Source organism: Schistocerca serialis, chromosome 7, assembly GCF_023864345.2.
Source record: "Schistocerca serialis cubense isolate TAMUIC-IGC-003099 chromosome 7, iqSchSeri2.2, whole genome shotgun sequence".
Lineage (NCBI taxonomy): Eukaryota > Metazoa > Arthropoda > Insecta > Orthoptera > Acrididae > Schistocerca > Schistocerca serialis.
In genome coordinates this window covers 291,245,669-291,269,066 of record NC_064644.1, presented here as the reverse complement: position 1 = coordinate 291,269,066, position 23,398 = coordinate 291,245,669, and the positions used below count along the sequence as shown (strand labels likewise).

General features: G+C 42.9%; 1 protein-coding gene across 17 annotated transcripts in view; it reads right to left on the bottom strand.

Annotated features, from left to right (window-relative positions):
* LOC126412332 (tropomyosin) overlaps positions 1 to 23,398 on the bottom strand; it is a 164,722-nt gene that overhangs the window by 55,612 nt on the left and 85,712 nt on the right. For 2 of the 17 annotated variants that reach the window (XM_050081856.1, XM_050081857.1), the window contains exon 1: positions 15,510 to 16,358. The exons of 6 other annotated variants lie outside the window; for them this stretch is intronic. In XM_050081856.1, coding sequence (XP_049937813.1) covers positions 15,510 to 16,343 — 834 coding nt within the window. In that variant the 5' untranslated portion in view covers positions 16,344 to 16,358. Of the gene's footprint in view, positions 1 to 13,654; positions 14,033 to 15,509; positions 16,517 to 23,398 lie in introns of those variants that run through there. 9 more of the 17 variants (XM_050081862.1, XM_050081860.1, XM_050081859.1 and 6 more) reach the window with 9 other exon arrangements.

Sequence of the window (23,398 nt, the reverse complement as noted above, 5' to 3'; positions counted from 1 at the left end):
ACAGTGGTAATTTAAAAGTTGCTGGATTCCTAACTCGACATGAAAAGGGAAATATCTATCTACTCCATCATAGCGATTTTTGGGAATAAGGAAACAAAAATTAGCTGTAAATTCGAAAACTGGACAATTAAGTGCTATTAGAATCATCTCATTTCTAAGCTATCACGAGATAATTCCAACATGTGTCCTGGATACAGTAGAAAGATTATGTTAATTTCCGAAACGCCGTCGTTATAGAAAAGCCAATTAACCAATCTGCCAAGTTAACGCAATCAGCCTGGATAATTCACTTCAGTCCCGTAAAAGAACCTGAAAGAATAGAATTTTGGACTTGTCTTTGAAGAAAACGAGCCTTCGTTGAAATTATTCAATCGGGATTTGTGGTTCGGAGGAGGCTGTTTCACATTCCTTTCTTTTCTAGCTCATGTTTGAAAAATCTTATTTCTTTCAGCTAGTATACCAGTAAGAAACGCAATTTGAATGCACTTCGTCATTTTTCTATGAACAGATGTATCGCGTATGAGTCCTCGCTAGATAATCAATAACCTGCAAATAAAACTGTCTTTACGTGAAAACCATCCAATGAACGAGTAATTCCTTAGTGCACGGTAACTGCCATTCCAAAGTAAAATACTGGCATGTGCGGCGAGCAACAAAAACAATCACCCGCAACAACATTGGCTGCAAAGAGCGGCTCAGTTTAGAGATATTGCTAGCATGTAGATGAACCAGTCAATCTTTTCCCTGTAACTAAGGAAAGCAGATCACCAGATGACTGATAAAATACTGAATCATCCATTTCATGTTACACGCCTTAGTCACGCCGCTTGCTCACCCCCCTTTTCGAACAGCAAATGCGTCAGATTACATATTATTCCGCTTTTCTTAGTTAAAGTTTTCCTACAACTCTTGTAATATCTATCACTATTTCGAATCACTGTAACTGTTCAACGAGATGAGAGTGTTTTAATATATAGTATCCTTTCTAATTATTGAAAAAACAACGTGCAATTCCTTTAGTGACTAGAGATTTCTTGATTAAAATCTACACCGTACAGTTTACGGTCCCCTTGTGCCATTTATGACTCAACAGAGGTCTGCAGCAAATTACGGTAGTATGTCAATTTTTCACAGGCTCCCTTTACGGTAAGGGTCAGAATAAACGGCGCTGCGTGACAGCCAGACTATGTACGACGACAATTAGCATTTTAGTCGCGCTCCTTTCCTTGTAGGGCGCATCTGTGACCGGTAAGTCAGGAGTCAGTAGCGAGCAACCATCTTTACATACTCGTTTAACATTCAACTTGCTTGGCTTGCCAGCCACCTACGCAAGACGATAACGCAAACATCCCATGACTAACACCGACCAGCGCAGAAAAGCAAGCTGTTATCAATTATCTGCCTTCGTGGAAAGGGCAGCGTCATCGTCTGTGTCCGAGGCTAAGTATATTTTTCCTTAAATAGCCGTATCAGAAGCGACTAAGAAGTTGCTTCCATCCCCCATACACGCTTTTAATTCTCGCTCATGTGGAGAAGTGACTACTGCGTATCCAGGACACATCCTCAATACTAAAATTTCAATTTTCCCCCTCCCTCCCTAAATAAATAATAATAAAAATATCAACCCGCATTACGAAGTACACAGACCGAGACCATTCCTAACAGTACAAAACTGGTTCCAGTGATTACCATCAATGAACGACACTCTTAATTCCTACCGGGGTTCCATTCGTACGACTCTCCCGTTTAACATCGCTCTAAAAGTGTGTTGCTGGTCATTTGTTCGTCGGACAAGTGCCAGTGCAATATTGTTTCCTACACAAATCCGTCCATCCCTCCCAGTGTACCATTGACGGTCACCACAGACCCAAGTTAGTATCCGAAGAATATCGAAGTTTAAGGACAAACAACAGAAATAAAGCAGGAAACACGAAGAGCCTCCAAATTATGGTTTTGAATGACTTAGCAACAAAGAAATCTGGGTACAGTCATCAAAAAATGGACGCACTGGGTAGAAACTTCAGCTTCAAGGTTGTAACAGGGATGATTTACGTATTACTGTGGAGTGCAGAATGTGTTTTTCATTTGGAAAAATGCAGAACAAACAGTGCAAGATTTAAGACTGAGTATTTTTCTCTAGGCTGTGTTTACGGTGCGTTACGCTCGAGACGCGACAACTGCCCATTACTGTCACGTAAGCGGTGAGAGAGATATCAAAAATTTCATTGGCTTTCCACTCGTCCAGCGAATATCACTGGGTTAGTTTCAGGACAGTGCTAGTTATCGGCCTCGCCTTTTGCTTTCTGCATTCGCCTGAATTTAGGGAAAAGAACTAGTCCAATGGTGATCCAATGATAAATCTGGGCAGGTAAAGTTCCTAATTTCGAGCACTTATACGTTCCTAGAAGAAACGTGCAACGTATTACTTTCTCCCACATACCTCTTGTGAAATAATTACGGCGAGAAAATTTAAGATGTTTGATGTCGCGTGGCGCTTTACCGACAATCATTTCTCCCAGGTGCCATTCGTGAATGGAACAAGAAAGGGGGAAAATATAGTCTCAGAAATGCTCTCCGCTACATACCGCAATATGTAGACTTCTAAGAAGAAGCAACACACTCGACGTGGAAGTCCTTAGAGATCGCAGACAATCTTCTCTAAAGAATATGGCAGACATTCTAGTTGGGCGAATGAGACATGGTACATGCTCTTCTAACTACAGTGTCAAGTAGTCTCAAAGTTCTGGGGAACATTTCCTCCCTAACCAAATACCCCTCGTCGAGTTCATGGATAATCTGAAAGGACATATTCTCTCTCTCTCTCTCTCTCTCTCTCTCTCTCTCTCTCTCTCTATCTATCTATCTATCTATCTATCTCTCTCCCCCCCTCCCGCCCAGCGCGCGCATTCGCACGCACGCACACAAAATAAAAAACGCACACATTTTCCCTTGTTCACGTCCATAATAAGCGAGCAACTTATTCATAGACAACCTGGAACCATTCGTAATGCTGTTATCTGCATAAATTTAGTATGCCCCGTTAGTCTTATCTGGTACGCGTCCCACACTCGTGCGACCCACCCTAGAATATTCCTCGAGTGATTTATAAGAAATCTTTGTAGATCGTCTGCATTTCCCTAGTATTCTATCAATAAACCGAAATCTGTCACCTGCTTCACCTATGACTGATCCTCTGTGATCGTTTCATTTGGCTACGAAGTGTTACATCCTAGTATTTGATTTTACCTATGCCAACTCTTAGCACTCTGGTACGGTAGTATTAAGATGCTGCTTTTTCGTTTTGTGAAGTGTACCAGACGGAAAATCTTAATATCCTATGACTAAACTTTTCACATAAAATCGGCACATGTTTAAGTAATGAGTGGCAAAGACCTTGGAACTAACGGGAAATCTAACCAGAGACGTTAGATTCTCTAGACTGGTAATCGCGATCATATGGCAGCAAACAGCTGGGCATTTATTAGATGTTTATCCACTGCAATATATTCATGTGAGATGACTGTACTAGCCGCTGGCGGGGATGTTCAACTTTGCGTCATCACAAGACACAGCAACGGCGAGAGCTGTGTGCGTTAGAGACGCATGTTGGTTTGGCAGTGCGCGGTTTATCTCTGGAGACAAAGACTGGTCGCTTCCGGCAGTTGACGAAAGCGCGTCGGCAGGACCGGACCGTTGTAAGAGGCTGGGCATATGTGCGTGGGCGCTTCCGGCCTGCGTTTGTGCGTGCGCGCCCCGCTGTGGCCGGCCGAGCATTGTGCGAGCACAAAGCGCGGGGGCGGAGGTCGCTGACGGTTTTGTGCCGCAGGGCGGGGTCGCCCGTGGGAACCGAACGGAACGGACCGACTGAAGCGGTCGCTGCCACCTGCCCAGTGACTCCCAGCGCCGGCGCTTCCGCAGGCCGCTAGCCGAGGGCCGGCACGAACAGGTGCCACGAAGCGCGGGAACGACGCGAACCGCAAGGCGCGCGCATACGAACAGGAAACCGCGTTCGTCTGAGAGCAATCGTCTCCTCACAATCGACGGAACTCCATACAAATATTTAACCTTGCACAGGTGTCCGTAGAGCACCAACACACTGCAATACTGACTGAGAACGAACCCCTAATAGAACAAATTTATCCATGCTAATGGTAGTCTAGCTCTGTAGCTGCTATATTCTGATGTTGAAAATTAGGTGGACTGATAAGGTAAGGAATGAGGTGGTTCTCCGCAGATTCGGCGAGGAGACAAGAAGGGACAGAATGTTATGACATCTATTAATACATCAGGGAATAATTTCTGTGGTACTAGAGGGAGCTGTAGAGGGTAAAAACAGTACAGGAAGACGGAGATTGGAATATATATCCAACGAATAATTGGGGGCGTAGGTTGCAATTGCTACCCAGAGATGAAAATGGTGGCACAGGAGAGGAATTCGTGGAGGACGCATCAAACTAATCAGAAGACTGATAGGAGGGGGAGGGGGGAGAGAGAGAGAGAGAGGGGGAGAGAGAGAGAGGGGGAGAGAGAGAGAGGGGGAGAGAGAGAGAGGGGGAGAGAGAGAGAGAGGGGGAGAGAGAGAGAGGGGGAGAGAGAGAGAGAGGGGGAGAGAGAGAGAGAGGGGGAGAGAGAGAGAGAGGGGGAGAGAGAGAGAGAGGGGGAGAGAGAGAGAGAGGGGGAGAGAGAGAGGGGGAGAGAGAGAGAGAGGGGGAGAGAGAGAGAGAGAGGGGGAGAGAGAGAGAGAGAGAGAGAGCGCGCCTCTATGTGAGTGGGTAATAAATTACCTTCAGAACTACAGTAACTAGCCACTTTGTATACAGCTTTATTTATACCGAAGCACGTTTCACGATTTCACCTATCTTCAATTTGCGTAATACATTTTTCTCTTCAATATAACCTTTTGTCATCTGTATTTGTAGCCCCCCCTCCCCCCCCCCCCATGCCCTGCGATGCAGAGAGTGCTTTACTTCTCACCAGGTTCCTTTCCAGATTTTAAGTTACGTTTGTACTAGTGTTGGTTAAGGTTATTTTCTGTAACTTGCACTTCTTTCTTTGGAATTTATACGCATAAGCTCCCATGAACCATGGACCTTGCCATCGGCGTGGAGGCTTGCGTGCCTCAGCGCTACAGATAGCCGTATCGTAGGTGTAACCACAATGGAAGACTATCTGTTCGGAGGCCAGACAAATATGTGGTTCCTGGAGAGGGGCAGCAGCCTTTTCAGTAGTTTTAGAGGATAACAGTCTGGATGACTCACTGATCTGGCCTTGGAACACTAACCAAAACGGCCTTCTTGTGTTGGCACTGCGAACGGATGAAAGCAAATGGAAACTACAGCCGTAATTTTTCCCAAGGACATGCAGCTTTAATGTATCCCTCAATGATGATGGCATCCTCTTGCGTAAAATATTCCGGAGGTAAAACTCTCCCCAATCGGATCTCCGAGCGAGGACTACTCAGGAGGATGTCGTCGTCACGAGAAACAAGACTGGTATTCTATGGACCAGAGCGTTGAATGTCAGATCGCTTAAACGGGCGGGTACGTCAGAAAATTTAAAAAAGGAAATATCTAGGTTAAAGTTATAGTGGGAATTAGTGAAGCTCAGTGGCATGAGGAACAACACTTTTCGTCAGGGGACACAGGGTTATAAATACAAAATCAAATAGTGGCAATGCAGGAGTACGTTTAATAATGAATAAAAAATAGAGGAGTGCAGGTAAGCTACTACGAACAGCATAGTGAACTCATTATTGTAGCCAAGATAAGACACGAAGCCCACACCTACCACAGTGGTACAAGGCTATATCCCAACTAGCTCCGCAGATGAGGAGACTGAAGAAATGTATGATGAAATAAAAGATATTATTCAGATAGTGATGGGAGACGAAAATATAACAGTCGTGGGGTCTGGAATTCGATAGTAGGAAAACCAAGAGATGGAAAGTAGTAGGTGAATATGGAATGGGGTAAGGAATGAAAGAGGAAGCTACCTAGTAGAATTTTGCCCAGAGCATTATTTAACCATAGCTAACACTTGGTTTAAGAATCATGACAAAAGATTATATACATGGAAGAGGCCTAGAGACACTGGAAGCCTTCACATAATATGTAATGTTAAGACAGATTTAGGAACCAGGTTTTAAATTTTAAGGCATTTCCTGGGGCAGATGTGGACTAACCATAATCTCCTGGTTATGAACAGTAGATTAAAACTGAAGAAACTGCAAAAAGGTGGGAATTTAAGAAACTTTCAAAGAGCATTACGGAAAGATTGACAAGAACAGGGGAAAGAATACAGTGGTAGTAGTAGAAGAAGAATTGGTAGCTTTGAGACATGAGATAGTGAGGGCAGCAGAGGAACAAGTAGATAAAAAGACGAGGGCTAGTAGAAATCCTTGGGTAACAGAAGGCATAATGAATTAAATTGATGCAGTAAATGAAGCAGGCAAAAAGGAATACAAATGTCTCAAAAATGAGATCGACAGGAAGTGCAAAATGACTTAGCAGGGATGGCTAGAGGCATATATCACTAGGGATATAGAAAGATACCACCTGTATGAATATCAAGAGCTCTGATGGAAAACCAGTTCTAAGCAAAGAAGGGAAAGCAGAGAGGTGGAAGGAATACACAAAGGGTCTATACAAGGGTGGTGTACTTGAGGGCAATATTATGGAAATGGAGAGGACGTAGATGGTGAAATAGGAGATATGACAATGCGTGAAGAATCTGATTCCATTACAACTATTGATAGCCTTGGCAGAGCAAGCCACAACAAAACTCTTTTTTTGACTTACAGAAAGCTTTTGGCAATGTTGACTGGAATATTCTTTCAAATTCGGAAGGTGGCATGGGTAAAATACAGAGCGATAGGCTATTTATAATTTGTACAGATGCCAGACAGCAGTTATAAGAGTCGAGGGGCACAAAAGGGAAGCTGTGGTTGAGAAGGTTTTGAGACAGGGTTGCAACCTATCCCCAATGTTATTCAATCTGTATATTCTACAAACATAAAGGAAACTAAAGAAATTTGGAGTAGGAATTAAAATCCATGGAGAAGAAATAAAAACTTTGAGGTTCGCCGATGACTTAATTCTGTCAGAGGCAGCGAAGGACATGGAAGAGCAGTTGAATGGAATGGATTGTGTCTTGAAAGGAGGATATAAGATAAACATCAACAAAAGCAAAACGGGGCTAGCAGAATGCAGTCGAATTAAATCAGGTGATGCTGAGAGAATTGATTAGGAAATGAGGCAAAGTAGTAGACGTGTTTTGCCAATTGGGGAGCAAAATAACTGATTGTCGAAACAGAGAGGATATAAAATGTAGACTGACAATGGCAAAGAAAGCATTTCTGAAGAGAAACTTTATAACATCAAGTACATATTTAAGTGTCAGGAAGCTTTTTTCTGAAAGTATTTGTATGAAGTGTAGTCACGTATGGAAGTGAAACATGGACAATAAATAGTTTAGACAAGAAGAGAATAGAAGCTTTCAGAATGTGGTGCGATAGAAGAGTGCTGAAGATTAGATGGGTAGATCATGTAACTAACGAGGAGCTACTGAATACAATTGGTGAGAAGAGAAATTTGTGGCACAACTTTACTAGAAGAAGGGGTCGGTTGGTAGGACATGTTCTGAGGCATCAAGAGATAACCAATTTAGAACTGGAGGGAAGTGTGAGAGAGAGAGAGAGAGAGAGAGAGAGAGAGAGAGAGAGAGAGAGAGAGAGAGAGAGAGAGAGAGAGAGGGGGGGGGGAGGGAGGAAAGAGGACGAGAACTTGCAATTTTCATTACAAATTGTTTACTGCAGATCTTTGCTTTCGTTCTTGAAAATTTAACTGCACACGGCAACAGGAAATGTCTCTGTGAAAAGAATCCTCTCTCTTATAGGTCTTTACTGCTATTTCGCCTACAAACGCATAATAAAACCACGTACAACGCAAGAACCTAAGTATGTGTACAACGGAATGTAATGTTAAGTTTCTCAAGCACTAGCTATTAAAAACGCAAGGAGTCCCAAATGGTCTCTCAGAGGGATTCAATCACGTCAGTGCCACACGTTGCAATGGATAGTTGAATAGTTTAACACCGCGACCACTAACCCAGCAGGTTTTAAGGTACTGTAGACTGATCATAGAGGACCGTTCAGGGTGCTTTACGTAGGCACTTCCAAACATACTTCCACACTGACAACTCGTTTCCAATATCTGACATAATATCCCTCCCCCCCTCCTCTCCACACATTACATACAGTAGCAGCCGGATATGCGCTGATGTACTACAGCATACGTTAAATACCGCATTAAAATTATGCCTCTCTTCGAATGCGAGCCGAAATGGCTCTAAAATTACGCCTTTTCGAAAACGTTCTAGCATCAAAATAAAAGACCTTCGACTTTGCGTGCTCCGATGTGACGTCATCCCTTCCAACACTACGAGTATACGAGTGCTACGCTGCTCACACCACCAGGTCAATTATTAGTCTTTGAAACTGAGTGTAACGTAGTATAGCGTATGATGGGTTCTGAGGAGCAATTAATGCAACTATTCCGTGCGTGAGTGGTTCGCTGCACTGACTAGTAATTAGTTGGCGCGGCTTCGAATCCTGCTGCCACCAACATTTACGCAAAATAAGACAATTAATTATAAATTATATTTGAACAGTTCATTTTATAAATATAAAATGAATGTAGTCAATTTTGTTATGATTACTGTTTTTGTAATTCAAAAGGATATAGACCACCACATTGTAGCATATTGGCAAAATTTTGTATAAGTCGCCAATGACATATGTAATCAAAATTGGTACAAATGAGACTTGCAGTCTGGAAAAAATGCGTGGGGAGGAGAACCAGAAGTGGGGTGAGTACCGATGGGGGTAAATTGTTACAATAATCATAAACGACCGATATTTGTGTCGTATCTATGGTTTTGTCTTGCTATGTTGTGTGATTTGAGTTCTGATGCCAAATCGCCTGTAGGGGTTGAGATAGTGAAGGGGAGGTGACAAAACTAGATGGAAACGACGAATATTAGCACCGAATCCATAGCATTCTAGACTGACAGACAATGGTAAGAGTTCTGAAACAAATTATATATAGGGGTGGTTTTGGTAAAGAAGGTATGAACTTGAAAAATTTCACACTGGTATACAACAGCATTAAAAAAAAAAAAAACGCACACCCACAGGCGGAAGACTTGCCTAGATACCTACGAACAGGATGGAGGGTGGGGAAATCACCGGAAGGCTTCCATGGTCGTTTGCTGGACAAGTGATAGTTCCTGTGATGTTGCACCCCACTGCGGAGCAGGGCTTAACTGTAAGCCGGCAACGGTGTTGTGCCATAACCTAATCTCAGAGAAATAGCAGTTTCCCCGTAAGCTGGCAATAAACAATTTAGATTAAATAATATTGTCGCGAGATATTACAGCAGTAAGTGAAACAGAATCACTAATCACGTTGGCCACCAACACAAAGTTCTGAAGATACCATGCACTGAGAACGACTATCGAATGTGTTCCTTACGCGCCTCCCAGCTAAGCTCTGAGCAAATAAGCGAGCAGTGCTGGGCGGGTCTGTGACGCAACCGCAGGCCACGAGAAGAGGCGTTGCTAACGCGGGCCAACGGTACACCACTCCATAGGGCAGGCAGCTAGCTATATAGATTACAGCTGGCTCACTTCTTGGAGCCACCTTTGCTCCGCGCTTTTCCCAGAACTGGCGAAAGAGCTACTCTGGAGAATGCAGGGCACATCGAAACCATGAAATAATACTCTAACCCCCCCCCCCCCCCAGAAGAACATAAGAAAACTTTGTCAAACTTAGCACAAAGATTTAGGCTGACGCATAATATGCCATTTAAATCAAATGTTTCGTGGACCCACCGATCACTACGTTTTACGAATGGCACACATCACATCTCATGTGTAAAGTGTCATACATGAATACAAAATTTCAGCAAGTTCCAAACATTTAGCATATACCAGGCGTCGTGTGTACTGGTCATTCTTCTGTAACTGACGCAGGAAGACGTGCTTCAAAAATCGGTAGGTGTTGGGTAAATCTGAAGAGGTGTCAATGATTTAAGTCAGGTGAGCGTTGAGAGCAAGAAATTTGTGCTCTTTTACCTGCTCAGTGACCTGGTAAGGTTCGTTACGGCACTCAGCACATTGAAATTTTTAAGTTCTGCTGTACATAATGAATCCCCTCCCCTTCCAACGATCTGTTATGTAGTGGTGGTCGAACATTGCCGACTTAAAAACACTGCCTCGAAACTAACTACACATATGCAAATACGTTGACAAAGTTATTTATACTACACGCACTATTCCCAAAAATTTTCCACTTTTTCAATACACATTGTATTAAGGCTAATTTAGCTATTCCTGTTACCAAAAGTTAACCACATAGTTTCTGAAATCTCCACACAATAACGACAAGGTATGAAGGAAATTCAGCTTTATGATTGAATAAGCACTGTCTGCAACCGATCGCATGTGGTGACGCTAGAACTAAAGTGTCAAAGCACCGCTAGCAACCCGAGTCACCCACCAGCTGTAATAAACGGTCCCCATGTTTAAAGAAGATATGGAAAGATTCCAAGCGTCGGAAAGTAACAATTTCAATTAGCTTTTATTAACAACTAATTGGGGTTTACTACCAAAGGCGAAGATGGAATTATGTCTTAACTACAGAAAGTCTATTCCTAACAAACGAATATGACTACGCTCAATCGGTAAAATACTAGTTACCTACACTACACGGCATAAGTTTAAATAGGAAGGTTGACGAGAAATTTCTGGTCTATGCTGATACCACTAAAAACTGGACATAAACTATGGCTCGTCATGGATGGAGTAAAAATAGGCAGCGCTTTACTGAACAGGAACCACTTCTGCATTTACTTCAGTGATTCAGGGAATTCGTGTGTGTGTGTGTGTGTGTGTGTGTGTGTGTGTGTGCGTGCGTGCGAGAGAGAGAGAGAGAGAGAGAGAGAGAGAGAGAGAGAGAGAGAGAGGGGTAGGTTGAGCAGGGTACGCACCCCCTATACTCAGTGTCTCAACCACTGTGATACATCTACATCGCCCGATAAGATAAAGTGATCTACGTTGTTAACCTGTTCTCAATGGCAACACATGACATCTCTAGTAACAAGGAAACTGTAAAAATTTCCACACACTGGTAACCGTCGTTGCCTGTTCCTATAACCTGTTATGAAAGCCCAGCAATCAAACAGTATTGGGATAAAACATTGTAATATCTTCTCTTCCTCAAATTGATAACTCCGAAATATTTCGCTGCTGTCGTAAATGAATGAGACAACAAGTCTGCTAAGAAAATTTTGCTGGTAGCAACTGTTAAGGTCACACTGATCACTCCCACACACTCCAATACCAGACCTTCACGAGCTCCAAAAAGTACAAGAATGAATATACGGTCCCTGGCTCTGATATGTCCACTTCAAATTGTCTGTATAGAGTTGAAAAGCCTATAAGTTAGGCTCTCACTTGTGACACGAGCCTTTCTTCATTAACAGAAACCATCTCTAAACACTGTCAGCCCCCGTGAGCAAATGCGCTAGATAGCTGCGGTAGACAGTTTTCGAAACGACACAGCATTCCGCAACATCGTCTCCTTCCGTTTCCTTTTATGACATACGACCCAATTCCTGTGTGTCAAGCTAAGAACCAAGAGTCCACGGCACTGCGCAACATGGGAATTACTGTACTGTTGCTGATATAAAACTGGCGTGAATTGGCTAACCATCACGGGCTTAACTTCACAAATTTGCTCTTTTAACATCACAGAGCGCAATCGAAACAGAGGGTTGGGGGGGGGGGGGGGAGGGGGGGACAACTTGCATAAATTTTACACTGCTCTTAAGTACGACTGCAAATCGGTAGCTATCTACACCCTATACAAAAAAAAAAAAAATAAATAAATAAGAAGACTATGTTCCACGTTTGTATTCCTTGTTTTAATAACAAACACCGTACACATTTTGCATACTGATCTGGCCGCCTAGAAAGCGTACACATAAGTGTAGCATATTTTCCGATGCACTGAGAAAGCAAAATTTCATCACGTCGTATGCACATCCAACGGCAAAATTATGCGCGACAAATCGCATGCGGCCAAATAAGACCAGTTAAGACCGGGCAACATAAGTTTAAGCTCTTAAGTACTCATTTCAAAGTTTATATGCTATTGTCGTTGCGCAGACGGGTTGTATATTAATATTTACGACTGGAATTTTGCATGGCATTACGTAAATAATTACTACTACACAGTGTGTACAGTGTGCCACATGACTGCTCACTGTCGCCAACCTGCATTCACATAATCGTTATATATTACCATTCTTATCTGAACTAAGAATAAAATATTACAGCCGTCAAATTTCTTACTCGTGATAATGGTTTGTACCTCCTATGAGCAACTGTCCAAATCGATTGTGAGACATTTTAATTTTTGCTTTCGTATTTTCTGTGCATCATAAGAGACTGAACTGTTAGCGATTGTTTATACTATGACTGCGCTGACAATTGTTGACAATTTCGTAGCGCCTTCGTTGGATATCACTCACGAACCAGGTTTAAACAAGTTACTTTGCCCAGAACTAGAGAACAAAATTTTGTTCTTTAACGTACGATTGACATAAACCTGCGCTGCACTACAAAAAAAAACGAAGAAACAGGACGCAATCACATTAACTTTACAGGATACAGTCGTCTCATCATGAATCTGATCGTGTAGAACTAGAATCTTAAGCAGAGGTACGCTTTGCATTGAGTGGTAGCGACCGCGCCCATGTGGTGCGGCTCTTCCTCGATCGAGTCTGTCCAGTAAGACTATTCAAATCTTAAGTATCGACCATCAACCCACTCAAAATATACATAAGGAGTGTTTTGAGACTAGCAGTAACCGCCTGAAATTCAACTTCACTAATTTTAAGTGTGGACGAGGTGGTTCAGTACGCCCAGGCGCTTATCAGTAGCGGGAAATGAGGTCATAGCAGACGGTCAAAAAATAACTAATGCGGCCGATGAAGAGAATGATTGAGAGGTCTTACAATTGCTCTCTGAGTCTCTCACTTATGACTTTCCGCTTTGCAATGATTTCTTGCTACGTACTTAAACGGAAATTCGTTCGATTTGTGTTCCTTATAACAGGTAGGCCTATCTACTCAAAGTAATGTACATTCCAACAAGGAGTGCAGTTTCAACGAGAAGCATGAAGATAGATTGTTCTCACTGTTCTTAATGAAAAAATTTTTATCCACATTAAAAAGTTACGCATTTGTACCACTACATCCAGCACGGTTAGCCGTACACAGTTCTTCAAATGTGACCAGCAACTGTCAATTCTACAACCCTGAAACCTTGCCCTCTGCGTTATACCTCACTTTACAGCCTTTGCCTCAAGAATCGATAAAAAGGTGAATAGCCTTCGTCGAAGACAGGTCAAGTTATGTCCCCTTAGCGAGTAGCAGTTTTCGCAACGAACGGCCACACGAGCTATCTTAGTGTCTCTAAAGCTCAACAGAAAATGAGAACAAGTCAGAATGACAGCATTCCTTAAGCAAAATTCCAAAATACACTTCTCAATGGGCACAGTAATACAACTGATATTAGAGTTTTCATTACTCACTTCTTCACGGCGGCGGATTTCTACTTGCAGTCTCTTATGGTACTCCTCACATTCATCTTTGTATTTCTCCATCTCCTCTTTCGTCTGCCGCATCTTTTTCTTGAGCACATCTAACAGCGTGCCCTGTTGAACGTTAGTCGTCATATTGCCGAAAGAAAATTCGCGCCCGAAAGTCGAAGATCAAAGAAAACGAGATCGTCGATTCACACGACGGAAATTCTCTCTACCTTTCACTATCTACACTCGAGTGAGTTACCGGTTCCCACTTGCAGTTACGAGATTACACACACTGTATGAACGCAAGATGGTGGCTACGACTGCAACTGCTGTGGTCGACAAGCAAACGTTCCACGGTACGCGAACAGCGCTCCACCAAGCGGTCTGTTGTCGAAGCAGTGGCAACAGCACAGCGCGCGCAAGGTGGTTTCTCCCTACGCCCGTAAAACTAGTCCCTCCTCTTACTGTTCCGAAAAAGGATCACTTCATTGTTGGTGTGAATCTAAAACGAAACTTTTAGACGCTGGTAACAGATAACATTTCAAAACCACTCAACTGAACCGAGTAATTGCAAGTAACGTATGAAATTAGAATATGAACACACACATTAAGGAAAGCTCATCATTGTATCAATCCGCGGCAGGGTGCCGTCAAAGGCAATAGGGAGGGGCAGCGAACAAATGACGAACGAGTCGCGCAGACTGAATATGCCGGAAAATTTAAATGCATGGGAGTCATCCAGTTGCAAATGTGAAAACCAGTGAGAACCTTCAGTAAAAAATCAGATCAAATACCTGACGTATATAACAATGCTCTGCAACATTTTCGGCTTTACATAGAAGATTGAATCAATATGTGAGTAATGTCTAGTATGTAATGCACGAGAAGAAGACATTTCTATATTAAGTGCATATCCACGTATAAATCGTTAAATCAGTGTTACGTACAGTACATAGTATACATTTTAACAATTATTTCTATGCTTAATGTATCTAACCACTCACTCGCATATCTAAGTTATTTGCCCCTTATCAATGCGTGTCTGCTTTAAGCGTGGAACCTTTTTTTGCTACTCATTAAAATATTCTCAATTGATTGGCGAGACAGTTTTAAGACGGTGCAGTAATCTGTTATAACTTTGCAGGTGAATTAAAACACACACACACACACACACACACACACACACACACGTGATGAACAGGGAGGGAGGGGAGGAGAGGGGGGTGGGGGGGGGGAGAGAGAGAGAGAGAGAGAGAGAGAGAGAGAGAGAGAGAGATCGCACGCTTTAGGTTAAGTGACCATACTGTTGATACGAAAAACCAAATGTTACAAAAATCCGAAACATTTCCCGTCTTAAATTTCGCGAAAGTCGAAGAATGTTAGCTTCTAGATATATTGTAAGATTATAGGTTTCCAAATTTGGCATTTTTATCGTTTTACAGTCCCTGACTGAACTGCACAGTGTTCATCATAACCTATTTTATGAGGGACACAATGAGGTGAATGTCAAGTAATCTATTCAGATTTCCCTTGAGTGCCCGTCGTGTTACGAAACACATGAGTAACATATGTACGTGCTTTACTTCCCGGAGGTTACTCTTATACTCTACTAGTACTGTGTCAGCATACCCCCACCCACGTAGTCGCGAATGCTATTGGCTCTCGCGCTTTATCACGTGACAATCGTTATGACACGCTTTACTTGTGTTTGTAAGTATATATCAGCTGACGTACGACAACCAGCTAATGTTTGCAGATACGGCACGTGTTCGGACAGCTGTCACTCTAAATAAACACTACCATCCTCCTCACGTACACGGCACATTCAATTTCACTTTTAACACAAATTCATACTAACCCTTTTTAGCTGTGAGTTTTTAATGTTCTGAAGTTCATTTCTTATGATGTTGAACTTCATCATAGTATCGGAACCAAATATAGACGATCCGAAAGCGAAGCCAGGATAATCGGCGCATCTCCTCTGTCGAATTATTTCTCTTTCGGCGATGACTTCTGTTCTCTCGCTTGTGCAACGCAGGCGTGAGAGTTCTTCGGTCTCGGGGTCGTGCGCTTCTTCAGGGTCACTTTGGCTGCTACCTTCAGCAGCTGGTCTCTCTATGTTTCGTATGTCTACGTTTGGATCATCTTCACTTGGCGGCGGCGTCAGAAGTGGGACAGAAGTTGAATGCTGCTGTAGCGGCTGCGTTCTGGTGCTGTCATCTCTGCTGCCAGTGTTGCCATGGAGCCGATTCGTAACACTTTCCTCTGCGACGGAGACGCTAGTTGTGCTTGCAGAATTAGCGGTCGCTAAGGCCTCTGAAATTCTTCGACGAGCGCGATTGCGCTCGACCAAGGGGCTTCTGGCTGCCGGATGCCGACTTAATCCCCTGCCCCTGGGGGGTGTCAAGCTGTCGTTTCCAGACGGTAATTGTGGAGACCTTAAACTTCCTCTTCCAGGACTGTCAGCCATAGCCGTCAGCACCCCACGGCTGCCATCTTGGACTGCTGACGCTCCCACGGCGCTGTCTTGGGCTCCGCGCGCTGCGCCGCGGCCGCGCCGCCAACCACCGCGGCCACCGCCTCTCCGGTGCTGCCGCCAGCGGCGGTTGTGGTAACCCTGTTGAGGTTGGTGTTCCCGTGCGGGTGGCGCACCGCCGCGGCGTCCACCCGAACTACTCGACGCGTCTGCCATTTGTCGACGGCGCGAAGTTATCGCGAGCGGGGTTCGAACCGCGACATTCCCGTTGCGGCGCGGCATTGCCGGCCGACCGGCGACGGAGCACTGGCCTCATCCCTTGGCATTAGCGACGACGAAAACCGCGTGACTAAGGGGGCCATAGATGATGACTCGTGCGGTAAATCTGAACACACTACCCCACCCCTCCCATGTCCCGACCACCCCTAACACCGCCACTTCCAGCTGATGGGTTTTCCGCCTGGAACGCAGCTGTCGTTCCTGCTATAGTGCAGACGGCCGACTGGTAGTCGTGGAGGGGACTCGCGCCCACTGGCCAGCCGCCATATTTGGCTCGTGACGATGCCCCCCACTGAGGCACACGAGCTATTTTCTGCCCCGAAAGACGCCCCTCGACAAAATTAGAACAGATCCTGCTCGAGTTACATGCGCGTGCGCCTGCGCCGAATACTGGAGTGACCGCACCACCCGAACGTACCACACCGATTGCAGCACACACTCCGCACAACCAAGGGAACTGTCGTGAGGATCCTGACATGAACTTAATCCCCAAGTACTTTGAGAGGGATTAGCTGCAGTAAAGAACAAGCAACGGATCATGTGTGAGAAGATAAACAGCGAACTCCACATGCGCAAGTGAAAATTTTGTCCTAGCCACGGCGCATAAAGCTGTAATACATTCATTGCTCCCTGCCTCTACATATTAAAAATAAAGCGTATCGAAAGATTTTTCATTTCAGGTTTTCCTTCGTGTAAATAGGCCCATAAATTAACCATTTTGTTTTCCACTCAACCAATTTGAGAGTAAAATCCTCTTTCATTTCTATTAAACGCTCATTGTGGGAAATTCTGGAGCAATTTTACGGAGGGCAACGGAATGTATTTTTGTTGGATTGCATTTGTCTGTTCAGGAAGGACGTGAGAATTTTACAATGACGCCTCCCCCCTCTCCCTCCTCCCCCCCTCTGTCTGTCTGTCTGTCTGTCTATCTATCTATCTATCTATATCTATCTATCTATCTATCTATATCTATCTATCTATCTATCTATCTATATATCTATATATATATATATATATCTATATATCTATATATATATATATATATATATATATATATATATATATATTCATTTCATTGTTGCCCTTATGGACAGTGTTTGAACTCTAAAATCACATGATGACACAATTTTCACTTCTTTCCTTTCTTCCTCTTCTCTTCCCAAAATCTCTTCATCCTTTGGCTGTGCTCCTGTTTCCTTTGCTCTGTCCATAATGTTCCTTTCTTCTTTCTCTCCTTTACAATAAATTTTGCACTCCTAACTTTGTTTCTGAAGTATTTCCTGTCTCCTATCATTTGCCTGTTGATCCCTATCTGCCTTAAGTATTCGTCTATTTCATGATACCAATTTGTTTTCTTGCTTGAGCTGTTTACTACATCAAAAATTTTCTTTGTAAGTCGGTTGTTGTCCATTCTCTGTATGTGCCCATAGAAAGTTAATCTGCGTTTTCTGATCGCGTCTGTTAGTCTGTCATTGTGCTGGTACAGCTCTTTGGTAGGTCGCTTCATCCATATGCCATCTCTGTGAATTGGTCCAAATATTTTTCTGAGAATTTTGCGTTCTATTTTTTCTGTGTCTATGATGCCTGATGCTCCAATTGTGGTTGTTTCTGACGCGTAAAATGCTTCTGGTAATACAACTGTTTTGTAGTGCCTAAGTTTGGCCTGCCTCGATATGCTTTTCTTATTATAATGTGACCATGTGAGTTTGTATGCCTTCTGGAGTTTCTTCGTTCGTTCCATGTTAGCCGCCTTGTTTGATCCTCCCATTTGTATGTACTCCCCTAAATACTTAAATTTTTCGACTCTTTCTACGGATCCATATACCGTATGCATGGTGTGTACATTGTTGGTCTGTCGTTCCATATATTGTGTCTTCTCGTAAGATACCTGCAGACCTGTTTTGGCAGCTATTTCATGTAAGCATTCCAGTGCTTCCTTTGCCTCCTGTGTATTATTGCTGAGTATGGCTATATCATCTGCAAATGCCAGACATTTTATGATTGTTTTGGTTTCACGTGTTCTTCCCAGCTGTATTCCTTTAACTTGTTCCTCCCACTGCTTGATAATTTTGTCTAACACCATGTTGAACAGGATTGGTGAGAGCCCGTCTCCTTGTCGGACACCTGTGTGTATGTGGAAGGGTTCCGAAATTTCTCCCCTGAACTTAATCTTGGAGGTAGTGTCTGTAAGCGTCTGTTGTATAAGTGCCCTGGTTTTTCTGTCGATACCATATTCTTCCAGTACGTCAAAGAGTGTCTGTCTGTCTATGGAATCATATGCTTTTTTAAAGTCCACAAAGGTAACTACAGTGTTTCTTGCCTGTCTGACTTTCAAAAGTGTTCTCAAGTTACAGATCTGTTCGATGCATGATCTCCCTTTTCTGAAGCCTGCCTGGTATTCCCCAATTTGCAGATCTGCTTGTGGTTCTAGTCTGTTTAATAGCACCTTAGAGAAAATTTTGTATGTAACTGGTACTAGCGAAATGCCTCTGTAATTGTTTGGATCTGACTTATCACCCTTTTTATGTAACGGATGGATCAATGCACATTTCCATTCCTCTGGCACTTTCTCTGTGATCCAAATTTCGGAGATAATCTTATGGATTTTTTTGGTGATGTTTTCATCTTGGAGTTTCCAGATCTCGGCGATAATACCATCTTCTCCGGCAGCTCTGTTATTTTTCATTTGTTTTATGATTTCCTCTATCTCTTCTATTGTGGGTGGATCAGAATCGGCATTAGATGTGGTCTTTTGGAATGTTAATTTTCCTGTAGGTTTTTTGCAATTAAGAAGTTTATCAAAGTAATGTTTGAGAATTTTACAGTTTTCTTTTGTGTTTGTTTCCAGGGATCCATCTGTTCTTCGGAAGCAGAGGCTAGGGGGTTGATAGCCCTTAATATTTTCTTTGAAAGTTCTGTAAAAATTTCTTGTGTTATTTCTTTTGAAATCTTCCTCAATTTCTTTTAGTCTGTTATTGTCATATGCTCGTTTTTCCCTTCTGATTTCCTTCAATGCTAGTTTCTGAACTTCGTGAAATTCTTTCCATGTTTCTGAATTTCTGTAGCTACTGAACTTGTCCCATGCTTGCTTTCTTCTCTCAAAGGCTTCATCACACTTTGCGTTCCACCACCTATGTTTGCGTTTTCTAGGTGGTTGTCCCCAGCACATAGTCTTCTGAACTGCCTTCGCCAGATCTGTCCATGTGTCTATTGAGTGCCTATTAATTTCTTCAACGATTTTATCCCTGTTTATCTTCAAGTATTCCGGATCAGGTTTGACTATTTTGTTTTGCGCTGTCTGTTTCAGTCTTGGGATTGGCCTAATCTTAACTTGTAGCAAATAATGATCAGACTCGAAGACTCCTTTACGTGTTCTGACATTTAGAATTTCCCGCGAATTTGTCTTGGATATGGCCACATGATCAATCTGAAATTCTCCCCACACTGTGTTGGGTGCTTTCCATGTTGTAAGTTTTCGTCTTGGTTTTTGAAATTGTGTTGACATGATTTTGAGGTTAAAGTTTTGACAATATTTTATGAGGTGTTCCCCATTTCTGTTCGTGCGAATATGTGCTGAGTATGGGCCTGTTATTTCTCTGAATTTTCTCTCCTTACCAAGCTGCGCATTGAAATCACCCATTACAATTTTCACATGTCTTTCTGGTACGTTGTTAGTTACTTCCTCCATGTCTTCCCAGAAGTCTTCAATTTCTTGTGGCTTCTTTCTGTTATATATATATATATATATATATATATATATATATATATATATATATATATATATATATCTCTGGGCATGTCAATAAACACGCTTTCATGTAATGCGTACCATCATACTGCTAAGTTGCTAGCTTCTTAAATCTTCAGTGCTTTGCAATACAAAGAAGAAAAAACAGCGATATATAAAGTAGTAAAGTTTTCTTTCGTGCTCTAAAATCGTGTTCACCTCATAGATCATACAAGCCAGCTGAGGAACAGGTTGAATGGATCAGGGAAACATTCATCAGAAGCCCTCAACGTCTTGTGCCAGCGCGAGCTAGGATTTCCACGACCAACTCTCTAGCACGTGCCGAGATAATGCAGATGGAACTACATCGGATTCATGTTCACCAAGCCATTAGCGCAGATGTGTGACGTCGATGTGGACACAATGGAGCAAGTGAAAGCTGTATTGTACTATGGACTGGTCGCGTGCCGTGTGACTAATGGTTCACACATTGACATTTGCAAACCATGACAGTCAAAACAACTTCATGAGTTATTTCCATGCATGTAATTATATATCATCTCTACTCAAATATTTTGTTGAATCACTTTAAAGCTTTTAGATCCTTTTTAAAAACATTGTAAAGCCTTTTAAGTCTCATTTTGCAGGTGGAAATATAGCAGTTTCCTTGGTACGATCCCGTAGCTGATGGTCGCTAGGGCAACCACGGAAACCCATTAGGATGACAGATTTTAACCAAGTCTTCCTGGTATGAGGCCAATTTTTAACCTGAGCACCATCTCTCTCAGTTTATTACAACGACTAGACAATATACCCTTGTGACTAATAGAAGCCCCTGTGTATGATCACGAGGTTTGTTCAGAAAAAAAAAACATAACTATCTTTTTAACATTAATTTTACAGATTGTCGGTCATTCCCTTCAAAGTAATCCCCTATACACACTTTTCCTAGCGGTGTTGCCATTCGGCGAAGCAGCCCTGGATAGCTTCATTTGACACGGCATTTATGATATCTGATGAATTTGATTCGATATCCTCAATACTTTGAAAACGGTTTTAATTTTGGAAATAAGAATTCTCAGGAAGCCAGCTCTAGCTAGTAAGGAGGCTGCGGGAGGAAAGTCATCTGATTTTTGGCACAACTGATGAACTGAGAAATGATTGTGAGGGTGTGCTGTCATGGTGCAACAACTGTGGTCTCTTTTTTGCGGATATTTTCACGTAACTGTTGCAAAATGCCTTTTGACAGCACATGCGGTTCACTGGTTCACCTTGCTCAATTCCAATGAAGTCGGAAAAAGCAACGATCACCGCTGACATTGGATAGGTACTGACGTGCTGTCTTGGGGATCTTTGCCAATCATTGTAAGGACTGAACTATTTTCACAATGTCGTAGCCGTAAACCTAGATTTCGTGACCGTTCTGAGCCTTTGCTTGACCGTTATGATCCTTTGCTTGAATTTTGCATTGTCATTGGCCAATGGCTTGCTCGTGGAGTTCCCAAAGAACGTCCATTACTTACTTTCTCTTGTGTCAAACGAGGCACATTTTTTCTGCAACTCTACGTTTGTTCAGTTTTTCCGTCAAAATATCATGGAATGACCCACTTCAGATGGTAAGAACCTCTGCAATTTCTCAGACAATCTGCGATTTGCACGCACCAGATAGTTGATTTTCTGAACATGAAAGCCACAAGTTGAAGTGGAAAGCCTTCCCAATCGAGGATCATCTTCAGCTGACAGACGACCACTTTTAAATCGTGAAAACCATTGTAACGTCGCGTTCGACCCAGAGCACCATATCCGTAAGCTTGTTGCTAAAGTTGAAATGTTTCTGAAAAAAATTTTCAGAGTTACACGTGAAATTTTACGTTGCATAGTTGCTTCAGAAAATCGCCAGTAACAAACACGTTGTACTGAATACCACGAAAACTAACAAAACACAACACTCAAAAAACACATGCTTACAAAGGAGGTAATGCTCAGGTTAGTACTGCCAACCGCATATCACTAAGATCTCCATTGTGCCCAATTCAGAACGTTAGATTATTTTCTGAATAGACCTCGTATGATATGGCTGAATGACGTACACAACACCTTTACACACGACAACTGAGGGAACACGAAGATGTAATTTTGGAAAACAATTTTGGCTGTCATATTTTTACATGTTAGTCCAGAATCGATTTTGCTAATCCGATCGAATATCGTTTTTTACTATCAGTTTTATAAGAGTTGTGTCCGTCAATTAACTGCTCCAATTTCATCAGCGCAGTTAACTGAGGTAGTACTCTCATAATCTTAGTAGAGTGTTCGGTTTTCTTATAGATGTCCGTGACGTCTTGAGGAGGCGGCACATTTTACACCAAGAAGAGATGTCTCATCAAGTACTGTAACCCAGTTAATGCGTACGTATTACAGCTTCTGAGGTCACACGCCTCGTGAAACGGGAAGTGCAAAGTTGCCACTGGTGGAACATCGTTGAACTAACATTTGGAAAACTTGGAAAGCGTAGGAAACTTTCAAATGAGTAAAAGTAAAGATGCAGTGCGAGAGAGAGAGAGAGAGAGAGAGAGAGAGAGAGAGAGAGAGAGAGAGAGACTGAGGGGGGGGGGGGGGGGGGACATCGCGGCAGACCTTTCCATGAACACAGCCTCGGAGCCTTAACGCATAACGCCTGCTAAGATGTTCTCGGAAGCGTTGTTTGCAGAAGCCACAATCCTCTGGCACGCTGAGGCTGAGGAATTTCTCGGCGCCTGGATTCCGACCCCTCGTTTCCGGCGTCTCTACAGGGCGCGGTAAATTTAGATAACGGATCCGCCCCTGATTCATGAAGCGTGACTCACGAGACGATGTGTGTCCGTAAGTTGCCTTTCGGCTTAGGAATACAAGGGGGTTCCTATCCCAAATGGAAGCACGCCTCCATTTGGTATAAGCGGCTGTTTGATAGAAACAAAATCCGATTAATGGCTCTAAGCTGTTTTACAAAATTATTTATTTTGACTAAGAGGAGCTTGTGCAGTTTCTGGCAGCTCTTAATCGCCACACGAACGTTAAAGAAATGTTTGCGGAATTGCGGAGATAGGCAAGGGAATTATTGTGCTTTCAGTGAAGACGGGTGAATTCCGAATATCGGAGTTGGAAACAGCCAGTACAGTGTCTCGTCAAGAGCATATCACACTGTACTCTTATTCGTTCTTCGAGAGGGCTACAGAGATCAAGTCAGGATTCGTGTCAAGAGCACACTGGACGTATAAATACGCAC